The sequence below is a fragment of the Pistacia vera genome, unplaced genomic scaffold (assembly GCF_008641045.1).
Source record: "Pistacia vera cultivar Batoury unplaced genomic scaffold, PisVer_v2 Contig426, whole genome shotgun sequence".
Lineage (NCBI taxonomy): Eukaryota > Viridiplantae > Streptophyta > Magnoliopsida > Sapindales > Anacardiaceae > Pistacia > Pistacia vera.
The window spans coordinates 285,808-305,284 of NW_022196253.1; the positions used below are offsets into that span (position 1 = coordinate 285,808).

Consider the following 19,477-nt stretch of genomic DNA (forward strand, 5'->3'; position numbering starts at 1 on the left):
GGGGTGGCAATGTAATTTAGTACTCCTTCCAAGCCTTAATTAACAGGCTACTGTATGCATTTGTGCAGGTCTGGTGGATTGCTTTTTGTTCAGATTAAAAGCAAGTTTTTAGGCAAAGAAGAGAAGACCACGATGTACAATGAAAGAAACATCAAATGGGGATTATATTGCAAGAAAGAACATTTGTACAAATGACTAATGGTTCAGCTTATAAAGCATTTCAAAACTGCAGCTGAAAAAATTGTCCTTTTGGTTTCCCAGCTACAATGCTTTTCTGCATTCCCTATGAATTAGACATTAGTAAATTATTTTCCTATTGATTGCCAGCTTTACTTTTTAACTGAAATTTACATGATCAGAGAACTATATTCCTTACAATACCTACAAAATGTACAGTTCACCACCCAAGAATCGTGTCAGATGCCTGTCCTACTAATCACGCTGAGGGAGCTACCCATCCGAATTTTCGTGATCATCCCCCATGTCAACAAAAAACCTTTCCAGCTGATGCAGGTATGATATATTCCACACAATGAACTTTGCAGAATCAATCAACACTGACAGTTGCATCAGTCTAATGAATTGCTAACTACTCGCAGGCCATCCTTGCAGAGCTAAGAACCACATCATGCACAGCCCTGCCACACGAAGACTTCAGATCAATCACTTGGGTATCTCATATTTCAAAACATTAAGAAATCCACGTACTTAACAGTCAACAGGAAGTCAAATTTTTGAAATAGCAAGAGATAGAAGCTACATGAACATTGTTAAGAAGATTAAATAAAAACCTTACCTAGTGATTATGTGCATTGGTTTGTGGTTCAACTAGACCTGCTCGTGTTGCACATATCCATGGAGAACCCAAGCACCTCAATTTTACAGGTTTGCTCCAAGCCTCTAGGATCAAAAATCAACTGAAGCACCACCACTGTACTATAAAGCTTCCAGGATTATTGATGCTTTGGTGAAAACAGAAAGAACAAACGGTGCTTCCTCCCCAGGATGTATAGTTGTAGGCACTATTGTGTAACCCTTTGGATCAGGGTCCAGAACCATCTCACAAGATATTTCTCGAGAGTTTACATAATCTGTCCCTCCGACTGATTCATGTAGGTAAATGTTGTGAGCAGCGCGACGACCACGGGTTTTGAGTATCCTCATCCCAATATAGAACATCATTGAATCATGACTAGATTGATAATTTCTAAAACCAGCAGCAGTTCTCGAAAAACTCACACCCTAAACAAATACTTCAAATCAGTTCATAAAATACAGAAAAAAGGAAAGCTATAGTGCCATAGTTCTGCCTGAAGGTCCACAGTATACCTGAGTTAACGTAATGAACACATGGATTGGATATGATGCATCTGAACCAGTGGCCCTGAGTCGGAACTGTGGATTTTGATTCCATGAAGCATAATCTTGACAGCCACCAGCACTGTAACCTCGCCACTGGCCATGCACAGAATAGCGCATCTCGGGGGGGTAGACACGACAAACATATATCGATCTAAAGTGAATCTGAAAGTCTTGCCACGACATCCAGAATATACCATCTTTAGACTGTTCAAAAATAAAAAGATCAGCCACATGCAAATGAGATCTTACTTAAAAGAAAAAAAAAAGAGGATAATACTGTCTAAGATACAACTTTTCATGTCTAATTAAAGATTTATTAACAGAAATCAACTCAACTAGATATGCCCAAAGAGAAAGTGGGGATCAAAGGAACAAATTGCTACAAAAGCTAAGCTAAGTACCTGTGGAACATGCTTCAGCTTGTGCTTCATCCTATCAGTCCACTCAGGAGATGAGTCAGACCAAGGACCATTCCACTCAACTTCATTAGCCCATGGGTTTCGGATTTGAACAAGCTTGTGGCCGTCAACCTCTCTCACCTGAATGATAAGAGAAATTATTAGAGTCAGCCAAATTTCTTGAACTGGTATATTATATATAAAGTTGGACTGAATAGAATTTCGACATACCTGCAATATTGAGTAAGCATGCCCTTGCACAATGCCGCTGGAAGAAATGTGCACATCAGAACCTGATGGACTCCCAGCACCAAGTAGGAATCCTTCTTGTTTAAAGCGCAACAATTGAGACCATAATCTACCACTTGCAAGATCAATCTGGGCCTGGGCACTCCTCATGTCAATCTCCTCACCAGCACCCCCAGTAAGGTCCACAAGGGCATCCTGAACAAGCCCTCCTTCCAGTGCCTCATAAGAACCGTGCAATTTGGCATATGCCTTCTCCAATATAGAGACCCAAAGTTCATTACCCTTCTTGCTGGTGGCAAATGCTGGTTTACCCAGTGATTCACAAGGAATCCAATCGTCAACAACAACAGGGACCCACTCACCCTATAGAGATATTAGAATTAGAAATAAAAGCAAGCAATTATTGACAGGCTAAATAATACATTATCTATAAAACCAATATTAAGAGGAAAACCACAGTTCCAGGCTTCCAGAATACAAACCAAAACAAGTTATCTAATATAACATAAAAAATAAGCATTTCTTTTTAATTTATGGATATGTAAGAAAAGAATTATCGAGATGTATTGAGGAGTGTTAGGTGTTGACAAGATTGATCAAAGATATTATGAGCTCATTACCTGAATACAGAAGCGAACAGTGTAGATTCCTTCCTCGTTGTACTCAGGAGTAATAATCACTTCTGATATTCGTGAGACCTCCGTTAGAACAGCAACAGCACTCAGAAACCAACAATCCCCCAATCGACCCTATTGATTGAGAAGTTAACGTTAAGAAAAATATTAAATAAAACCATGCACAAAACTGAATATTACAAATCATTCTGCTAACAAGATTCAACCTGACAAACATCAGAGGGGTTTACAGCTCCGGAAAACAAGCACGGAAGACAATCTAAACGGCTCTCTTTCACAATTTCAGAAGGCCTCATCCACTCAGCAACAACCTAGGTTTCAAAGCCAATATTAGGTTAGCTCAACCCAAAAAGTAACACTAACAGCTATTTATAAGTCGGGAAAGCCCACCTGTAACTTAGGGGCAGGATTTTCTGGATCCACAAATAATGACAGTTCATTTGGAGGGAACTCCTGATCAGTAAATTGTCTTTCACCTCTGGCAACGAGGGCTTCTTTGACAGCCAATTCAACTGAAAGCATCCGTTGATAAATTTCTTCTTGTGTTTCCATCCGAGGCTTCCTGAATTTCCTAGCAAAGGAATCAACATGGATTACCATGCCATCACGATCTGCCCTTCTTTTCCTCCCACTTGAATATTGCCCATCCCAATCTATGTCATCCCTATCATAAAGGTCTACATCTGCAGGATCACTATCCCACTCATCAACCTAGATGAAAAAATAAGCAACGATCAGTGAACAGGTTAAAACTAAGTTACAAATTATGTTCCTCTATAAATTACTGAAAACAAAGAAGGGAATTCAAGTTCTGGGAACATACTCTTGGAGGTGAATCTGCCCATTGCCAATTATCTTCAGGATATTCATCCATGCTGAACTCTGCTGAACATATAGCAGTATAAAGAGTAGCCACCTCATCTTCGGTTAAGCACCTTCCCCATAGGAAAACATCCATTATATGCATCTTAGACTCAGCTCCTTCACTATCCGACCTCCCAAATAGATCCATTTCGGTAGGTGGTCTAACACCAACATACACCTCAGTCCCTAAATCCCAAATGCTATTGCCCACAGACAACGCCAACCCAGTTTGGTAGCCATCATAAACACCATCCAAATAGCAAGTTGCCTCACCTAAATCAGCATCAATGGTCATTGTCACAATATGCCACCTGAAAAATAATTGTTAAACCACAATGAGAAAGAAAGGCTGGACAGATAAATAAAGAATTTTAAGAATTTTAATTAAAAGCCACAGGGAGCTATAAACTCTCTCCCATCAATACACCATTTTTTGATTTAAATGAGCAACAAGAAGGAATGCACCAACACAAAGAGCATTATAAAGGCATAAACAAATGCACTAAAAATCTGAGAACTGCCGATTAAGATTGCTACATAAAGAAAATGGCCTGACCTGCCATCTGCAATACTTGTCGCACTAATACTCCAATCCTTTGCAATAGTCTGCCTATCACCTTTTGTAATCAATCTAAGCCCAACTTGTCCAGCCTCAATACCTTGCTCAGAACCAGCCACCAGAATTTCCCAGCAGAATTTCTTCTGAGACTCGGTGCCTAGAAGACAAACTGGACCAGACTCAGGTTGGATCATCACTGCAATGGAAAAGCTAACCCTTTTACTTTGGCATATGCTTTGGTCAATCTGTCCACAGTGTCTGCCACTTGTAGTTGGTTCATCATCAAGAACACAAATAGCACCAGTAATTCCAGTCTGCCAACAATCCAAAAGTTAGTAACTTATACTTAAAAGCACTAATCTCACATGACATTTTGCTTCTAATACATTTAATCCCATCCAGAAGATACCAGAATAGAAGCAGAAAAATAAATGTTGACAAGATAAACATGAGTGCAGAAAATGCAGTACATTTATATCAGGACAAGATGGGATGATAAATTATCTGTGTAGCAAGAAATATGGAGGCTATTTTCATATAAAGCTAACAAGAAAAAGATAAACCTGGAAAATGCAACTATAAAAAAATAAAGGGGTTTCTCATACAATTTCTTGCTCCTGAAAATGTGAATTCCCAGCGCATGGAGATAAGAAAATATATTAACCTTACTGTAATTATCACTTTTAAAACTACAATTATTTTGTTGCTGCTATTGCAACAATGCTTTCACAAACTTTTCTCTCTTTTCTATTTTTTTTAATCAAAAAAAGTCTTAACATATTTGACACAACAGTTTTAAGAAAAAAAATACCTGCAGTGCTCGCCGAGCTAGCTGAGCAGTGCGTATCCTATGTGCAATGTTTGAAACCCTCTCTCGTGCAAACGAATCCTCAAGAACAGAATCACAACCTACTGCCCGCACAGCAGCTGCCATGGCTGCTGCCTCCCTACTTCCAGCATTAGGAATAGAGGAAATGAGAGAAGCTTCAATCTCCTTCCACTTGCGTTCTTCCCTCTCAAGGAGAGCTTTCCTTCTTTCTTTACCTCTCCCCTCCTCTTCACGTCTTTGCATTAAGATTTCCTCTTCCATCTCCTTTTCTCTTATATAACTACAAAATTTAACAAAAGAATTAGAAACACAAAGACAAGGTTAACTTACATGCAGTGCTAAAATGAAAACCAATATGAAAGCCATTACCTCTCCTGGATAATTTCAAACTGCCTACGATCCTCTGGCATCCACTTCTTAATTTTCTTAGCACTTAGGTCTGAAAACCCTATGCTATCAAGAAAGAGTCTCAACCGTACCTCATCCTACCACACAAGGATACCTATATTACTCACAAGAAAAAACATAAAACTTGATGCAGGCAAAGCATCAAGAATCTCACTAACCTGTACTTGTTCAGCCTTAGCAGTCAAACCGAGCAACAGAAGTAAATAACCCCCAAATTTATCCCACATGTATACCCATTCAGTATCAATTGCCTCTTCCAAAGCCAGAATTCTTGCATGAGTACACATTTCTCTTCTGTGATCATAATCACTGGCCAATTCACGGCGAAAACGCCCATATCTCATTCTGCAAAAGAATGAGCCAGCAACTAATTCCTCATTTCTCAGACGATCCCTCAATTTCATGACATCATCTCTAGGAAGCATTAAGTTTCCTTGCTTATCACGTGTAGCACTAGGGTCTCCAACCAACAGAGCTGTTGAACTAGCAGATCTCTGGGGAGCTGAATAAGTTCCAGACAAAGCATTTCTTGTCTGCATTACAACAAAATAACTTAAGATTATATACAACCACCTGATCTAACATTTGCCTGGAAACAAATTTCAGCTAACTCAATTTGTCTTACAACAAATTTTCTGTGGAAACATTGTGGTTGACTGATTTACGACAATGGAAAATTCACATTATACTGATAAAAAGCTTTTTTGAGTTTAAGAATAGTATATAATAAAACACACCTTAGTTGCAGATCGAGAAATTGCTTGAACAACAGTATCCTTGCTGAGAAAATTAACAGCATCTTCCATCATCTGAAGATAACAATACACATAAACAGAAGCAACTTATATAGATGTACATTGACAGGGAAAAAAAAAAAAAAAAAACGAAGTGGAAGCAATTTGAACATAGACAAATCAGATACGGTCAGCACACAAACCTTAAGAGTTAGACATGGACGAGAGACAGCAAATCCAAAAGCTACAACAAGAGCAATTGCAGATACAGCAGCTCCAGCAAATGGTGGGTAAATTTTTAAACTAGCAACAACACCCCAGCCCTCAATTGCCAGTGCAACCCCGTAAAGCACAAGAAATGCAACACTGTCGAAGAATTGTTGTCACATACATTACATATGAACAAATAAAGTAATTGTATGAATTACATTGATAGCAGAAGTAGAAGAGTAACCAGTGACCAATGGCTTAGGACACCAGAGTAGAACAAACCTGACATTCTTTCCACTATCAGCATGAGCATCATAAACATATACAGGCAGTACCCGTGGAGAATAAACTACAATTGGAGGCGAAAGAAGAACCTAAAAGAAATTGCATATTTGTAAGATAAAATGAAGCAGGACAGAGAAAAGAAAAATTAGATACAAGTAATCATACTCAAAACACGGTTACAAATAGAAAGGTTACACTCACAGTCAATGCTCTTCCAGCAAGAAGAAACAGAAACGAAAAATAACCAACAGATGCTCCAACAAAAGGCTTATCTGAAAAACAAAGGTAACTATGAAGGTACGATCAACAAAAGGAAACAAAGCAAGCAATACAGGTTTTAACTAGATTTTTTTTTATTACCATCAAACCATCCAACAAGAAATGCAGCCAAACCCAAAAGAAAGGCAACGAAACAAACAAAGAACATTTGGGTCCGGGTCAAATAAAAATTGTTTGAAGCCCAATGATGGATGACACCAATGGCTAGCACGATCAAGAGCAGAAGTAAGAGAAATGCTACCCCTACCTGTCACGATTGTCAAGAAAAAGAAACCAAGTTATATAGGTTTACTACAGCTAAAGGGTAAGAAAGATGAAGGAGTCAAAAATCTGCATCTCTTACCGTCCAAGGCTTTATTACAACAATAACAGCTGATATTGCACCAAGCAGAAGAAGAAGACCAATAGTAACAAATACATATACACCTCGGGAAAGCCTCCAACCATCATCTTTCCTGTAAATGATATCAACAGCAAATTAAAAGAGGTGAAAAGGCATTCTACATTGTGAAGCGCTAAAATCTAAGAAATTGCTAGTCTTGAATAAAAGAATAGTTTTAAGTTTCTAACTTAAAATCAAAAGAAATGTACACACCATTTGAGCAATCCAGAGCAAAGTGATAGCAACGCTGGAATGCACACCAGAGGAATTAAAGAAGCAAGAAAATCACCCTTTGTTGGGACCTGGTCATCCCTAGATTTGACAACTTCCAAGTAGGATGCACCACAAAATGCCACAAGGACAGCTACCAAAACAGCAACAGCAAGAATATGATCAAATTATCATACTTACATTGCCAGATCAAGGGATGCCTCAAATGGAAAGAAGTGCTAATTTATGAGGCACAAAACGATACAAGAACAAATAAAGAAAAGTTACCTGCAAATATCCCAACACATATAGCAGAAGATAGGGAAAACCGATATGTGGCAAACCATGAAACAATTGGCAGTACACCAGTGACTAATAAAGCAATCACTGATGCCATAACCCAACCAAGGTACACAGATGAAGCATAAGGAGAAGTAAAACTATGAGAGTCACCAGTCCATCCCTTGTAGTTCAAATCATCCAATGGCTTTGAAGATACTATTGCACCCAGAGCTAATACAGATCCAGCAAATACAGTTATACAAACAACAAGAACCACACCCTGTCAGAGACAACAAGATGTAATTATAATCAAAAACTTCATATTGCACATATAGTTTCATTAATAAGAGGAAAAAAAATCTTAAAAAAAATTAAGTTTACAAGATAACATATTGTTGGACTCTAAACTTCTAAACCATTCACATTTCATGCCACATTTTAAATAAATAGCACATTAAGATTTTAATATCATCAATAGTCAAGAAATTTTTTAACAAAGTTAAGAAATGTAAAGCAATGAGATTTAAGCTGCAACAGTTAGATAATGAAAAACCTAGATTAACAACCACCATAGACGATCAGTCTCTTTTTGTGGTAGGGGGGTTGGAGCTACAGCATAATTCATGGACTTTGTTCCATTGTCAAGTACGATAGTTTACCCAACCAGGCTTGGGTGAGTGTTTTCCAGCCAGACTAATTACCATTGTCATGACACCCAACATTGGTACTCTCAGGTTAAGGGTCCTAATAAAGACCATGAACATATCTAATGTTCAGAAATGGTTTTCCTTTTTGTTCTTTCCAAAATGAGCAAATAGAAGATTTTATTTATGGTTTGTATCAGAAATTCATAGGCCCATCTAAATAGAAGATTTTATTTATGGTCTGTATCTATACTTCATAAGCTCATCTAAAGATCAACTACAAGCATACGGTGACAAGGATGAAACTAGTTATAAATTAGACATAAACATGTTAAGGTGTTACATGCTTTTCATTAATTGACAGACAACTCTTTCAGCTACACCTAGTTCAGGTGGCTACCTGAATCATTTCTAACTTTCTATATCCCGCCTTTTCTAGGGCTATAAAGTAACTGAAAAAATCAGGAGCATCTCCAATATCGCATTGTATCAAATTCCTAAATCCCTTACATGGAAAAATATAAACCTAAGCACAAACAGTCCAGAACATAGTTTCCAAACAGTGGTTAAAGCCACAAAATTACCGGATTGTGACCAAAATCCACTCATCAAAGGATAACAGTCCAAAATGAAGTAATAATCATGCTCATATCCCATATATTACTTATCTGGAAGAAAGGTGGGAGGTGATAAAAAACAAACCTCCTTTCTCCCAGGAGGTCGATCATTTCCTGCAGGAGTCGTTGTAGATTCTACTTGTGAAACCCAAAACTGATAACCATTACGTATCCATATTGGAATTGCAACAGAAAGGCAAGCCACCATGAGTGGGACAGTCAAGGAAAGACCTAGAAGTACTGATGATTTACTGCAGCAAAAAAACAAGAAGAATATTAATGCATACAAGGTAAATGAGTTTATGGTACTTCCATATCATACTCAAACCTTAAATAGCAAACGACTAAACAAATATGATTCACAAATATAATACAATGTGAACAAAGAAAGATTTAAGAAGCTATTGATGAACATATAGATAAAACTATGGCTGTAGAATTCCTNAGTCCAGAACATAGTTTCCAAACAGTGGTTAAAGCCACAAAATTACCGGATTGTGACCAAAATCCACTCATCAAAGGATAACAGTCCAAAATGAAGTAATAATCATGCTCATATCCAATATATTACATATCTGGAAGAAAGGTGGGAGGTGATGAAAAACAAACCTCCTTTCTCCCAGGAGGTCGATCATTTCCTGCAGGAGTCGTTGTAGATTCTACTTGTGAAACCCAAAACTGATAACCATTACGTATCCATATTGGAATTGCAACAGAAAGGCAAGCCACCATGAGTGGGACAGTCAAGGAAAGGCCTAGAAGTACTGATGATTTACTGCAGCAAAAAAACAAGAAGAATATTAATGCATACAAGGTAAATGAGTTTATGGTACTTCCATATCATACTCAAACCTTAAATAGCAAACGACTAAACAAATATGATTCACAAATATAATACAATGTGAACAAAGAAAGATTTAAGAAGCTATTGATGAACATATAGATAAAACTATGGCTGTAGAATTCCTAATATAATATATATATCAAGAGGAAGATTAATCACTATTTTAATCTCTAAACATAGAAGTTTTAAAAAAACTAAACCAGAGCATCAGGCTACTAGGATGCGGTGATAAGTTGTTCAATTATCATATCCAGCATAGAAAAAGAGCTTCATTAAGGCAGCACTACAATCACCATACTGAAACTGACTAGAATTTACTTTAGACTTCATGACAGCCACAGCCAACGATATGAGCATGGGATACCAGAAACACAATGTCGGTAACATGCAAATACATTATTTCAGAGAACCAAGTCCTTGAACCATTAGGATGAATAAATGTCTTATAATTCTTCATTAAAGTAATCTGTGCAAATAAAATTTGCATTTAAAACTAGAATTATTATTCCTTTTTAAGTGTGACTAACAAAAAGCCTCAAATGGCAAATTATTTTATTCCCTTACAAAAAATAATCAAGTAAGAAAGAATTATCTTATAGAAATTTAAAATGATTGTATATAAATAGACAAGTCTCATACAAGCCAAAATCTGAAGCAATGTCAATTTTTAATGAACCAAAACAGCTGCAAGGCATTAAAAAATAGTTCCTCCACAGAGAGCTTTCGTGAAAATAAAACATAAAAAAACAAATTGAAGCATACCTCAAGAAGGAAAGCAGCAATCCAACACTAGTACTTAGCAGCCAGGCGATAAATCCATACTGAAGAACATAGACAAATTATACAGAGGCAAGGCAACAAACAATACCGTTAGAAATCCAATAATATACACTACTTGACATTTTATTTTTCTTTTTTCCATTAGAATAAAAACTAACAAGATATAAGCATGAAAAATAGACATATGTAAACACAAAACACTGATCCAAAGATAGAGAATTGCAATGTGCCATAGACTGACCAGCTTTTACTAATGCAGTAACACTCAGATACCAATCTTTCTAAGGTCAATCAACCATTTCAGATAGTCATGCCGTCCAAGATAGAATGTGCAAACTATAATTATGCACCAGTTAATGTAGAAACTAAATACAACTTCAACCCACCTAGAGGACCACAATATTGCAGACAATCAAACTGAAACTACTAATATGACCACAGCTTTCTCAAATGAATTTTGCTTTAAAAAAAATCAAAACAAAGAAAATGCAAAGTAAAAGTGCTATCAAGAATTCATTCAGTCAAAAATATTCCAAAAGATCATTTCACCAAAAAAAAGATACTTTTAGTGAAAAATTCAAAAATATTTATTACAGCTTACTAGCTGAAAGAATGTATACCTTGCGAGGTTTTGACGTCATGGCCATATCTTCAGCTTGAAGGGAGCGGAGAAAAGCCATGATTGAACAGACAACAGGAGATAAAAGCAGAACTGCAAAGCCGAATTCGAACTACAAAAATAACAAAACCAAACTTCTGTATTAGCACACAAAAAAAATTACTAAACAACCTTGAATTAAACTAACCTGAAGCCTTTTATAACATAGCTTAACTGATAATTTTACAAAATCTATTAAGGACAGGAGAAGATAAACTGAACATAATTCCTAAGAAAGGACCCCCACTCACTTGTTGGTGTGTAGCATTTATAATTCTAATAGTCCTTGGACGAACAATCGCTACACTGATTGTTTCAAGAATGAAAACAAAACTAAAGAGAACCCACGCTCGCTCTGGAGTTCCTGCTACATGATGCAAAAAAAATCTAGACATTTGAAGCCACTTTTCAAGCCCATGAAGCCTTAGCTCTTCTGAAAGAGAAATTTGATTAGGCATAACATTATCAACACTGTTTGAGTCGATGATTGTCACATTGGTATTGTCACAATGATCTCTGTCCGCATCCAAACTACTTCTCTGCAGTAATGCCAATATAGTAGGATCCAAGCTCTTCTCCTTCAACATCATGGCAAAATTTGGATCCAATCCCTTATCCTGCAATAAACTAGTCAATTCTCGATCCCCTTGTCTTGCCTTCCTCTTCAACAGGGACGTAATCCTAGGGTCATTCAACCTTTCCTGGAAGGCAAGGGCTAAATTTAAATCTAACATTTGTTGATTTGCTGAAGTGCTAGACTCACAGCCCTGGCTATCAAGACCACTACTAGAGCAAACAACCAGGGAGTTATTTTGATCATAATTTTTATCTGCAAAGGAAGTCCCAGCTTCTGGCTCTTGGACAACTGAACGACAAGAACTGCTACGTAATGCTATACTTGGCCGTCCACTATCCATGCTCTTATCACTATGGATACCCTCATGAGAACTGGCATTTCGACAAAAAAGACCATTATTCCAATTACTAGCATCAACTATACATTGTGCTGTACTCTGGCCACTAGCTTCAATAATATTACCAAGGTGACCTGCTTCAGCACTACTACTACGCTTCATACTTGAACCACAACCTTCAGAAGAGCTGGATGAACTGTTTTGTTCTTTTCTGCGAAATCCCTCCCTTAGGCGAATCACTGTACTCTTTAAGGCATCTCTCCTAGCAGCTAACGGGTTTGTAACTGACAAATGACGAGAAACTGCAGCACCTAATAGGAATGAGGCTACAACTGCGTAACTGATACAGTGCCCCAAGTACCTAAAGGAAAGAACATACAGGAACAAATTTAACGACAAAATGATGACAAAAAAAAAAAAAAAAATTAGTACAGAAATCAATATTTGAGACTTCAAAAGTCGAGAACAAACCAATAATGCACCCCAAAGCAAATGAGGAAAACCCGAGATGTTCCAGCGACAAAAAGAGCTGCAACACGATTTTGCAGAAGCTGAAATCCATACAAGCATGCCCCCATGTTCCAATCTACAACACAATAAATCCATTCAAAATACATTAGCACCAAAGGAATATGTATATGTTGACAACAATGTAAAAAACCAAATGTAATAAACAGGGGAATCAATAGCATACCAAGAATGATGACAGCAGCTGATGTAATTGCTCCAAGCCAGCAGGAGTCCTTTGCTGTCAGACCATATAAGATGGAATAGACAAAAAGAACTACAAGCGAGCCAAAGTAGAGAAGTCCAAGATGCGAAGCCCTAGAATATGAAAGCAAAATCAGAAAACCACAATGACAACAGAAAAAGGTTCTTGAGAAGCATAATAACCAAGCACATTTAAATGTATGGCATAATTGTCGACTGGGTGTAAATACATTTCAAACTACAACAAAAATTTGAGATTTTCTAAACTCTCATTTCCTAGAGGAGACAAGAAAGGATTAACAATTAATGTTCAAGAAAGAGATTTACAAATTTAACAACTTAAAGTTTAGGATTCCTGAACACTTGACATTTGATGCACATGTCCAGTTTAAACATTTTAAAAAAAAAAAATACAGAAACTATATATTAGCAAAGGATATTTCCAAAGAGGGCATGAAACAAAAAGCATCCTATTGACCAATTAAGGACTTAATTTATGTAGAATTCAGATTATTAATTATTAAACATGATTTGTTATAAAGCATGCCAAACAGCAAGATATGCAACAAACTACACTACAAAAGCAAAAGCACTACGCCAAACTTGGAGATTACCAGCACTTCAAGACAATATAGAGATCCAGCAATATCTAGCAAAACATGAAACCTGAATGTCTGAAGCTAAAACAAGAAATTGCTTACCTACTCGATTGTCGAGGATACAACTCATTGGGATCAGGTGGTTCTGGTAAACAAGCCAAAGGACCCATCTCTATACCATCAGGATAAGCAAATTTATAAGCCCTCCGCACATACTCATCTACATCTAAGCCATTCCCTGCAACAATTAATGATTTAAAGTAAATAAATAGAAAAATTAGATCAGGATGGCAGTACTTGGAATCAATAGCATCCTAAAGAGTAATGCCTCTTGATTTGTCAAATATAATTAAAGTGAAATTACATCTCTATCTTGATAGAAATAAAATAAGACCATCAAGATACTTACCATTAAAGACCATTCGACAAATAAAGAGCATGTTGATTGCTAATGCAATTGCAGATACACCAAAAAAGAAACCAGAAGGCGAATATCGTTCAGATGCATTTAAACCAGCTGTAACATACACAGCACAAAGCTCATATGCACAGAGTAGGGCAACAGCAAGAAGAAGAAGCAAAGCGACAGCCCCTGAGCAGAAAATGAAAGAATTGATATAAGAATAATAGAAAAACATGATAAAGATACAGTCTGAAAAATTCAACCCTAACCCCCCCCTATATCCCCTATATTTTAACTTCTTCATAAATGCATTCAGTAACAGATGAACAAGACATAACAAAACAGATTCAACAAATGAAGGTTTCATACTAAAATTATTGTTAAAATCTAGAAGAATAAAAAAAGCAACCCCCCGCAAGTTAAAAAGTTTGAGATGTAAATTTGTTGACAAGCTCAAGAGGTTCTTGATTGCAAAGTAATCATGCTCCTTAACATCCATATTGTACTCAGCAATATAAAGTTGATAATTTCTTTTTTCTCTAGAAAACCCTGGCGTGAGGAAGAAAAAGATTGCCATAAAGTATAAAAGCCCGTTACAATTTTGCCATCTCAAAACCTAAATGGATACCAATATGCACATGTCCCTCCATATCTTATTAATAGTAAACTGTGTAACACTATAACCCAGGCCTCCAAATTCAAACTAAGTAACTAAACTTGTCCTCATCCATAATCCGAGCTCTTATGCATGCCTAAGTCTAGCTAAGTGTTTGTCAAATTTCATAATGGACTCTACCTAACAATAATCATCATCGTATAAACATTGAAAAGTACTATGGTCTCTAATCCAAATAAGTTTTTTATTTTTGTCAAAAAGAGCACTTTCATCAAGTTACTTGTATATGCTCAGAGCAACCCCACATGTAAAAGACATAAAGCAATTAAATAGATTTCCAAAAAAGAGTGCCAGTTTTCCAGACAAAGAATAAGAGTTTCAATTGTTCACAACATAAAGGTCAAAACAATACATACTTGAGCTTTGCCATTGTGTTCTCCACCAAAGCATGATTGAATAGAAGGCCAATAAAAGAGCAGTGCCAGCCATTATTATAGCCAGACCAACTATATCCCGACCAAGTATTACAATCAACCAGCATCCCCACATGATAAGCACAGCAACTGGAGATATAACAACTATCCATGCCAGTAGAGACAGAACTCGACATACTATACCCAGCTGAGGTCCTTGTAATATATTTGGCCATTTTCTCGCAAATATCCAACTGAAAAAGAGAAATATGAAACAACCAAATGAAAACAAGAAACCTACAATTCACTATAACAAAAATCAGGGCACAAATGCAGTCACATAACAGAAATATCTATTTCACAATGGAAATAAAATACCAAAACAAACAATAACTAGGAAAACGATTGTACTCCAAGCTATCTCATGTCGTCGGAATGGATGGGAAAAGGTCCAGTTAGCGCAAAAACAAATGATTTTTCAACCAATAGGTCTTTAGAACATGGCTACTGCAAATCGTTCATCCTAAGAAACAAAGAGAGAGAGAGAGAGAAAGAGAGAGAGAGAGAGAAAGAGAGAGAGAGAGAGAGAGAGAGAGAGAGAGAGAGAGAGAGAGAGAGAGAGCTGAATCTGAACAATTAATGACCTCAATTTTAAGGTTGGCAGAATTACGACCCAAATACCAGTTCATGAAAGCCGTCCCACTCACAGAACGAAAATCACAATTTTCACATTTGTTCGAGTCATAAAGGTCCAACCTTATATCTAAAACAATCATAAAATCTGTTCCTATTGCAATACTATTGTTTTACAAACATTTTTGGAAAGACAACTAAAATTCCAGAAGACAAAGGTTCCAGATTCATCTCTTTAATGTTCCATTAATTGCACAATTAAACTTATTATAAAGTTAAAGCCAAGAAACAACCCAGTGAATCAGCATTATGATGCCTCCATACAAGGAAATTAAATGCTAATTATAATCTGATCACATTAAACAAATTAAACAAATATGGTAGCGAATATTAAAAGCTTAACAAGATTGAGAAAGGAGTACCTATAAAGTCGCCAAGGCCGCCAATTCACAGCCCAGAGAATCGAAAACGAAGCCGAACCCAAAACTGCAAAAAGGCTTCCCGAAATTGCACAAGCCAACACTATCCCTCGTTCATCCCCTTCCATGGCCTCCCTCTCTCACCTAGGCACACCAACAGATAAACAAAAACATAAGCTTACAGTAAACACATAATTTAAACCCACAATCTACCACAACCAAACACAAAGCTTCGAACTTTAACAACAGAATTGAAACCCAGATTAAGACAGTAATGTGAAGGCAATGAAATGAAACAGGACCAAAACCACAATACATGACATCCCAAGAGACATAGCATAAGAATCTACTAAATTGGTCGTATCTCCTATCAACTCAAACCCAAATAGAAAGAACAGTAATGTGAAGGCAGTGAAACGGAACACAATCAAAACCCTAATATATGACATCCCAAAACAGAAGGCATCAAAATTTTCCAAAAAAGCAAGCTCAATTGAACTAACAGCTGAAACCCAGTAAGAGAAACGTAATGTAAATCAATAATAACAAGAGGGTTTTTACCTACTTGATTGAAGTGGGCTTGATGGGCAACAACATTATGTTGAATTCAGCAGAAATGAGTCATTTTCTGAATGCAAATTGAGTGCTCAAGCCAGGTAAAAATGGGTAATTCCGTTCATGGGTTTTAGGGTTTGCAGCAGAAAATTCAGCTCAGAAAAACCACTAGCTAGGGTTTGCTGAAGAAGAAGATGGTGAAAAAGGAGTGAACTTTTTTTGGGTTTGTTTCCAAGTTCTGATTTTTAGGGTTTGGATTTATCTTCTTTGATAATTTCTGAGAGAAAAGAGAGAGTAAAGATTAAAACCCTACTACTGGTATGTGTGAAGACTCAAGTAAATTTTTTTTTTTTTAATTTTTTTTTGGGTTTAGAGAGAGAGTTACAGTCTTTTAGAGAGAGAAAGTAAAGAAAGACTTAAAAAAATGTGTAAAGATAGGAACAGTGGATATAAAATAATTAATAAAAAAGTTATATCTTTGTCTCAATGGAAACCTAACCCAATCTCAGTTGAGGAGCGTGTATTACACGCACTAATGATATTGTAGAGAAATGGAAGGTGAAATACTTGGTATGCAAAGAGTGAGTGTTGATATTATGTGTGAGATTAGCTTAATTTTGAATGATGATGGAATTGTTTAATATATTAAAGGGGTCAATTATGTTGACATGGAAGTAATTTTGTTGATTTAGTAGGTGAAGAATTTGTGTCTTCAAACATCAGTTTATATTTTATTTAATTAGGTAAAGAATTGTAGAGGGATTAGGGTTTATTGTGTTTTGGGCTTTTTTAAAAAAAAAATTCAAGTCACAAAATTGACTTGTGACCAAAATCAAAAAGGCTTTAGTAGAAGCAAGTAAGCAACCAAACCATGGTTGTGTTTTTATGTTTTATTTTGTTTTTCTAGATGAGCTCAAGTACCAATGGACTCTAAATAGTTGTTGTGTTGGGTGAGAAAATAACAATGACAATTAAATTCTCTTTCTAGTACCAAATCCTCGTAAGATGCAGATTGATAAGTCTTTAGGTCAACAAATTCACTTTTGGATGTATTTGGCGTAACCAATAGCATTTGAACAAAAACCTCTCTCTTCACTTAACTAGTTTTTGGAAGTTTATTGTACAAACATTTATAACATCATGTAATTGTTTTGAAAAATATAATTCATGAAATAGGGTTTATGAGAATTTATTGGTAAAAAAGTCAAAGAAAGACATGGGGGGATGTAGTTGCATAATCAGAAGATGGGTGTGGTCTTTCAACAACAATAATAATACACTAAAAATCAGTAACATTAACTCCATAATGATTTGCACTCATTCACACAATAAATAGCATTTAAATTGAATCCAGCTAGACCACTAAATTCCCAATTCATAATGTTCTACTTCTTCTTCTTTCTCATTCATTAATGCTACTCTTTGTGTTATTTATTGGCTGATCAAAACAAATATGCTTTTGGTTATTAAGAGAAGAGAACCTTTATAGGGTAAAGTTAAGGTTCATTTTCATCTCATATGACTAATACTTGTCAACAATTTAAGTTTTTCTGATTAATGAACATGACATCTTTTAATACTTCATTGAAATTTTGTACAATAGGGATTGTACTTTTCTTGTTGCCTTTGTGATTTTGAGAAGATGTAAGGTACACAGTGTCCTACATTTATTTGAAAAATCAATTTGGATGAGATATTAATAAAATGGTTTGATTTAGGTCAAGAATCTTTAAAAACTAGTTAGAATTTAATCGTTAATTCTTTTTTTAACCTGATTATTAGTCGATTGTCGCAGTAAGATTTTACGATATATGAAAGGTTGTTTTGAAAAGGAAATAACACTATTCTAATGGTAATATGGGTATCTTTGAACCATATAAGTCTCATATTTATGATCATAAATGGATTTAACCAAACTTGGTAACAAATACACAACATTTAAAAGTTAGATATGCAACATAATGAGGATGGTGGTGTAAGTAGATATAAGAAGTAAATGAACTTCTAATCCAAAGTAAGCACAAATGAGAGAGGACAATTGAAGAGGGCTTTTTGGATCCAAAAGGCGCAATTAACTGGCCCAATAAGACAAGTGTATGGGCTTTTAGAACTCAAATTTCAACTAAAACTCCAAAATTCACAATATGGATTATTTTTAAAAGGTCTTGAAATTTACAAATCCATCCAAATTTCATACCAACTGGCACAGAGAGTGGTGGATCACAGCTGGACATCAAAATCTAGCCACGGTGATGATGCTATCAACACATTCTAGTTGGTGTGTGAATGAAAGTGACTAGAAACATCCAAAATGGCAATAAATATATACAATTGAAAGGCCCTTTTTGGGGGAGGAATCTTAAGGTGGAAATATATAGTGAAAAATGGAGGAACTTGTGAAGGAACAGGAACCTAAGATTGGACAATTGGTTGATTTAATACTTTTTTGGTGACATGAAGAGGCAGGCAGTGAGTGTGACAGTGGGGAAGCTTTAGAAAAGGAGATAAAAAGTTGTCATCCACTCACATGCATATCATATTCTTTCCTTATCTTCCTCCAACACCACCCTTCATTAAAGGCCATTTCTGCGATTGGTATTATAAATTTTCTCGAAAATTAATCAATTCATAATAAGTCTCACCTACCCAAATTGCCAACTGAGAAAATTTTTGTAAAATTAGGCCAATCTTTACTGTTCAGCAATGGCTATTGCAATTTGCAAGATCTAAAAGTTTAGGGGTTTCGCTATATCCTTCTTCATATCAATACATCAACGTTAAACTTATAAAAGCATAGAGCGAAACTTGTAAATTAAAGATGTAAAACTTGTAATATGCACTTTTCCCTTGTGTTAAAACCAAAGCCAAAGTTTAAGATCAGAAGTAGTAGATTCATTCATTCATTCATTAACAGACCACTCCAAGAAAGGAGCAAAACAAACAAATAGAATACAAAGAGAGAGAGAGAAAGAGAAAGAGAGAGAG

General features: G+C 36.1%; 1 protein-coding gene across 1 annotated transcript; it reads right to left on the minus strand.

Moving 5' to 3' along the window:
• Window positions 1-147: 147 nt before the first annotated feature.
• LOC116143098 (calpain-type cysteine protease DEK1) lies at window positions 148-16,826 on the minus strand. The gene is made up of 32 exons (XM_031428507.1): window positions 16,499-16,826; window positions 15,941-16,081; window positions 14,889-15,139; window positions 13,863-14,045; window positions 13,556-13,691; window positions 12,838-12,968; window positions 12,615-12,729; window positions 11,481-12,504; window positions 11,192-11,302; window positions 10,554-10,612; window positions 9,557-9,722; window positions 7,693-7,966; window positions 7,408-7,558; window positions 7,156-7,267; window positions 6,894-7,059; window positions 6,735-6,805; window positions 6,531-6,622; window positions 6,242-6,404; window positions 6,042-6,113; window positions 5,463-5,837; window positions 5,266-5,381; window positions 4,879-5,176; window positions 4,065-4,381; window positions 3,468-3,819; window positions 3,035-3,355; window positions 2,851-2,955; window positions 2,630-2,758; window positions 1,992-2,372; window positions 1,764-1,901; window positions 1,330-1,566; window positions 797-1,242; window positions 148-638 (listed from the first exon to the last, which is right to left on the minus strand). Exons 2-31 carry the CDS (start codon window positions 16,063-16,065, stop codon window positions 937-939), a joined length of 6,477 nt encoding a protein of 2,158 aa, XP_031284367.1. The 5' UTR covers window positions 16,066-16,081; window positions 16,499-16,826; the 3' UTR covers window positions 148-638; window positions 797-936.
• Window positions 16,827-19,477: the final 2,651 nt, after the last annotated feature.

Coding starts and splice junctions, on each gene's coding strand:
- LOC116143098 (XM_031428507.1), bottom strand. CDS start 16,065: ATGGAAGGGGATGAACGAGGGATAGTGTTGGCTTGTGCAATTTCGGGA. Junction 6,806..6,893: donor TCTTGTTGGATGGTTTGATG/GTAATAAAAAAA, acceptor TTTGTTTTTCAG/ATAAGCCTTTTGTTGGAGCA. Junction 3,820..4,064: donor ACAAGTATTGCAGATGGCAG/GTCAGGCCATTT, acceptor ATTATTTTTCAG/GTGGCATATTGTGACAATGA.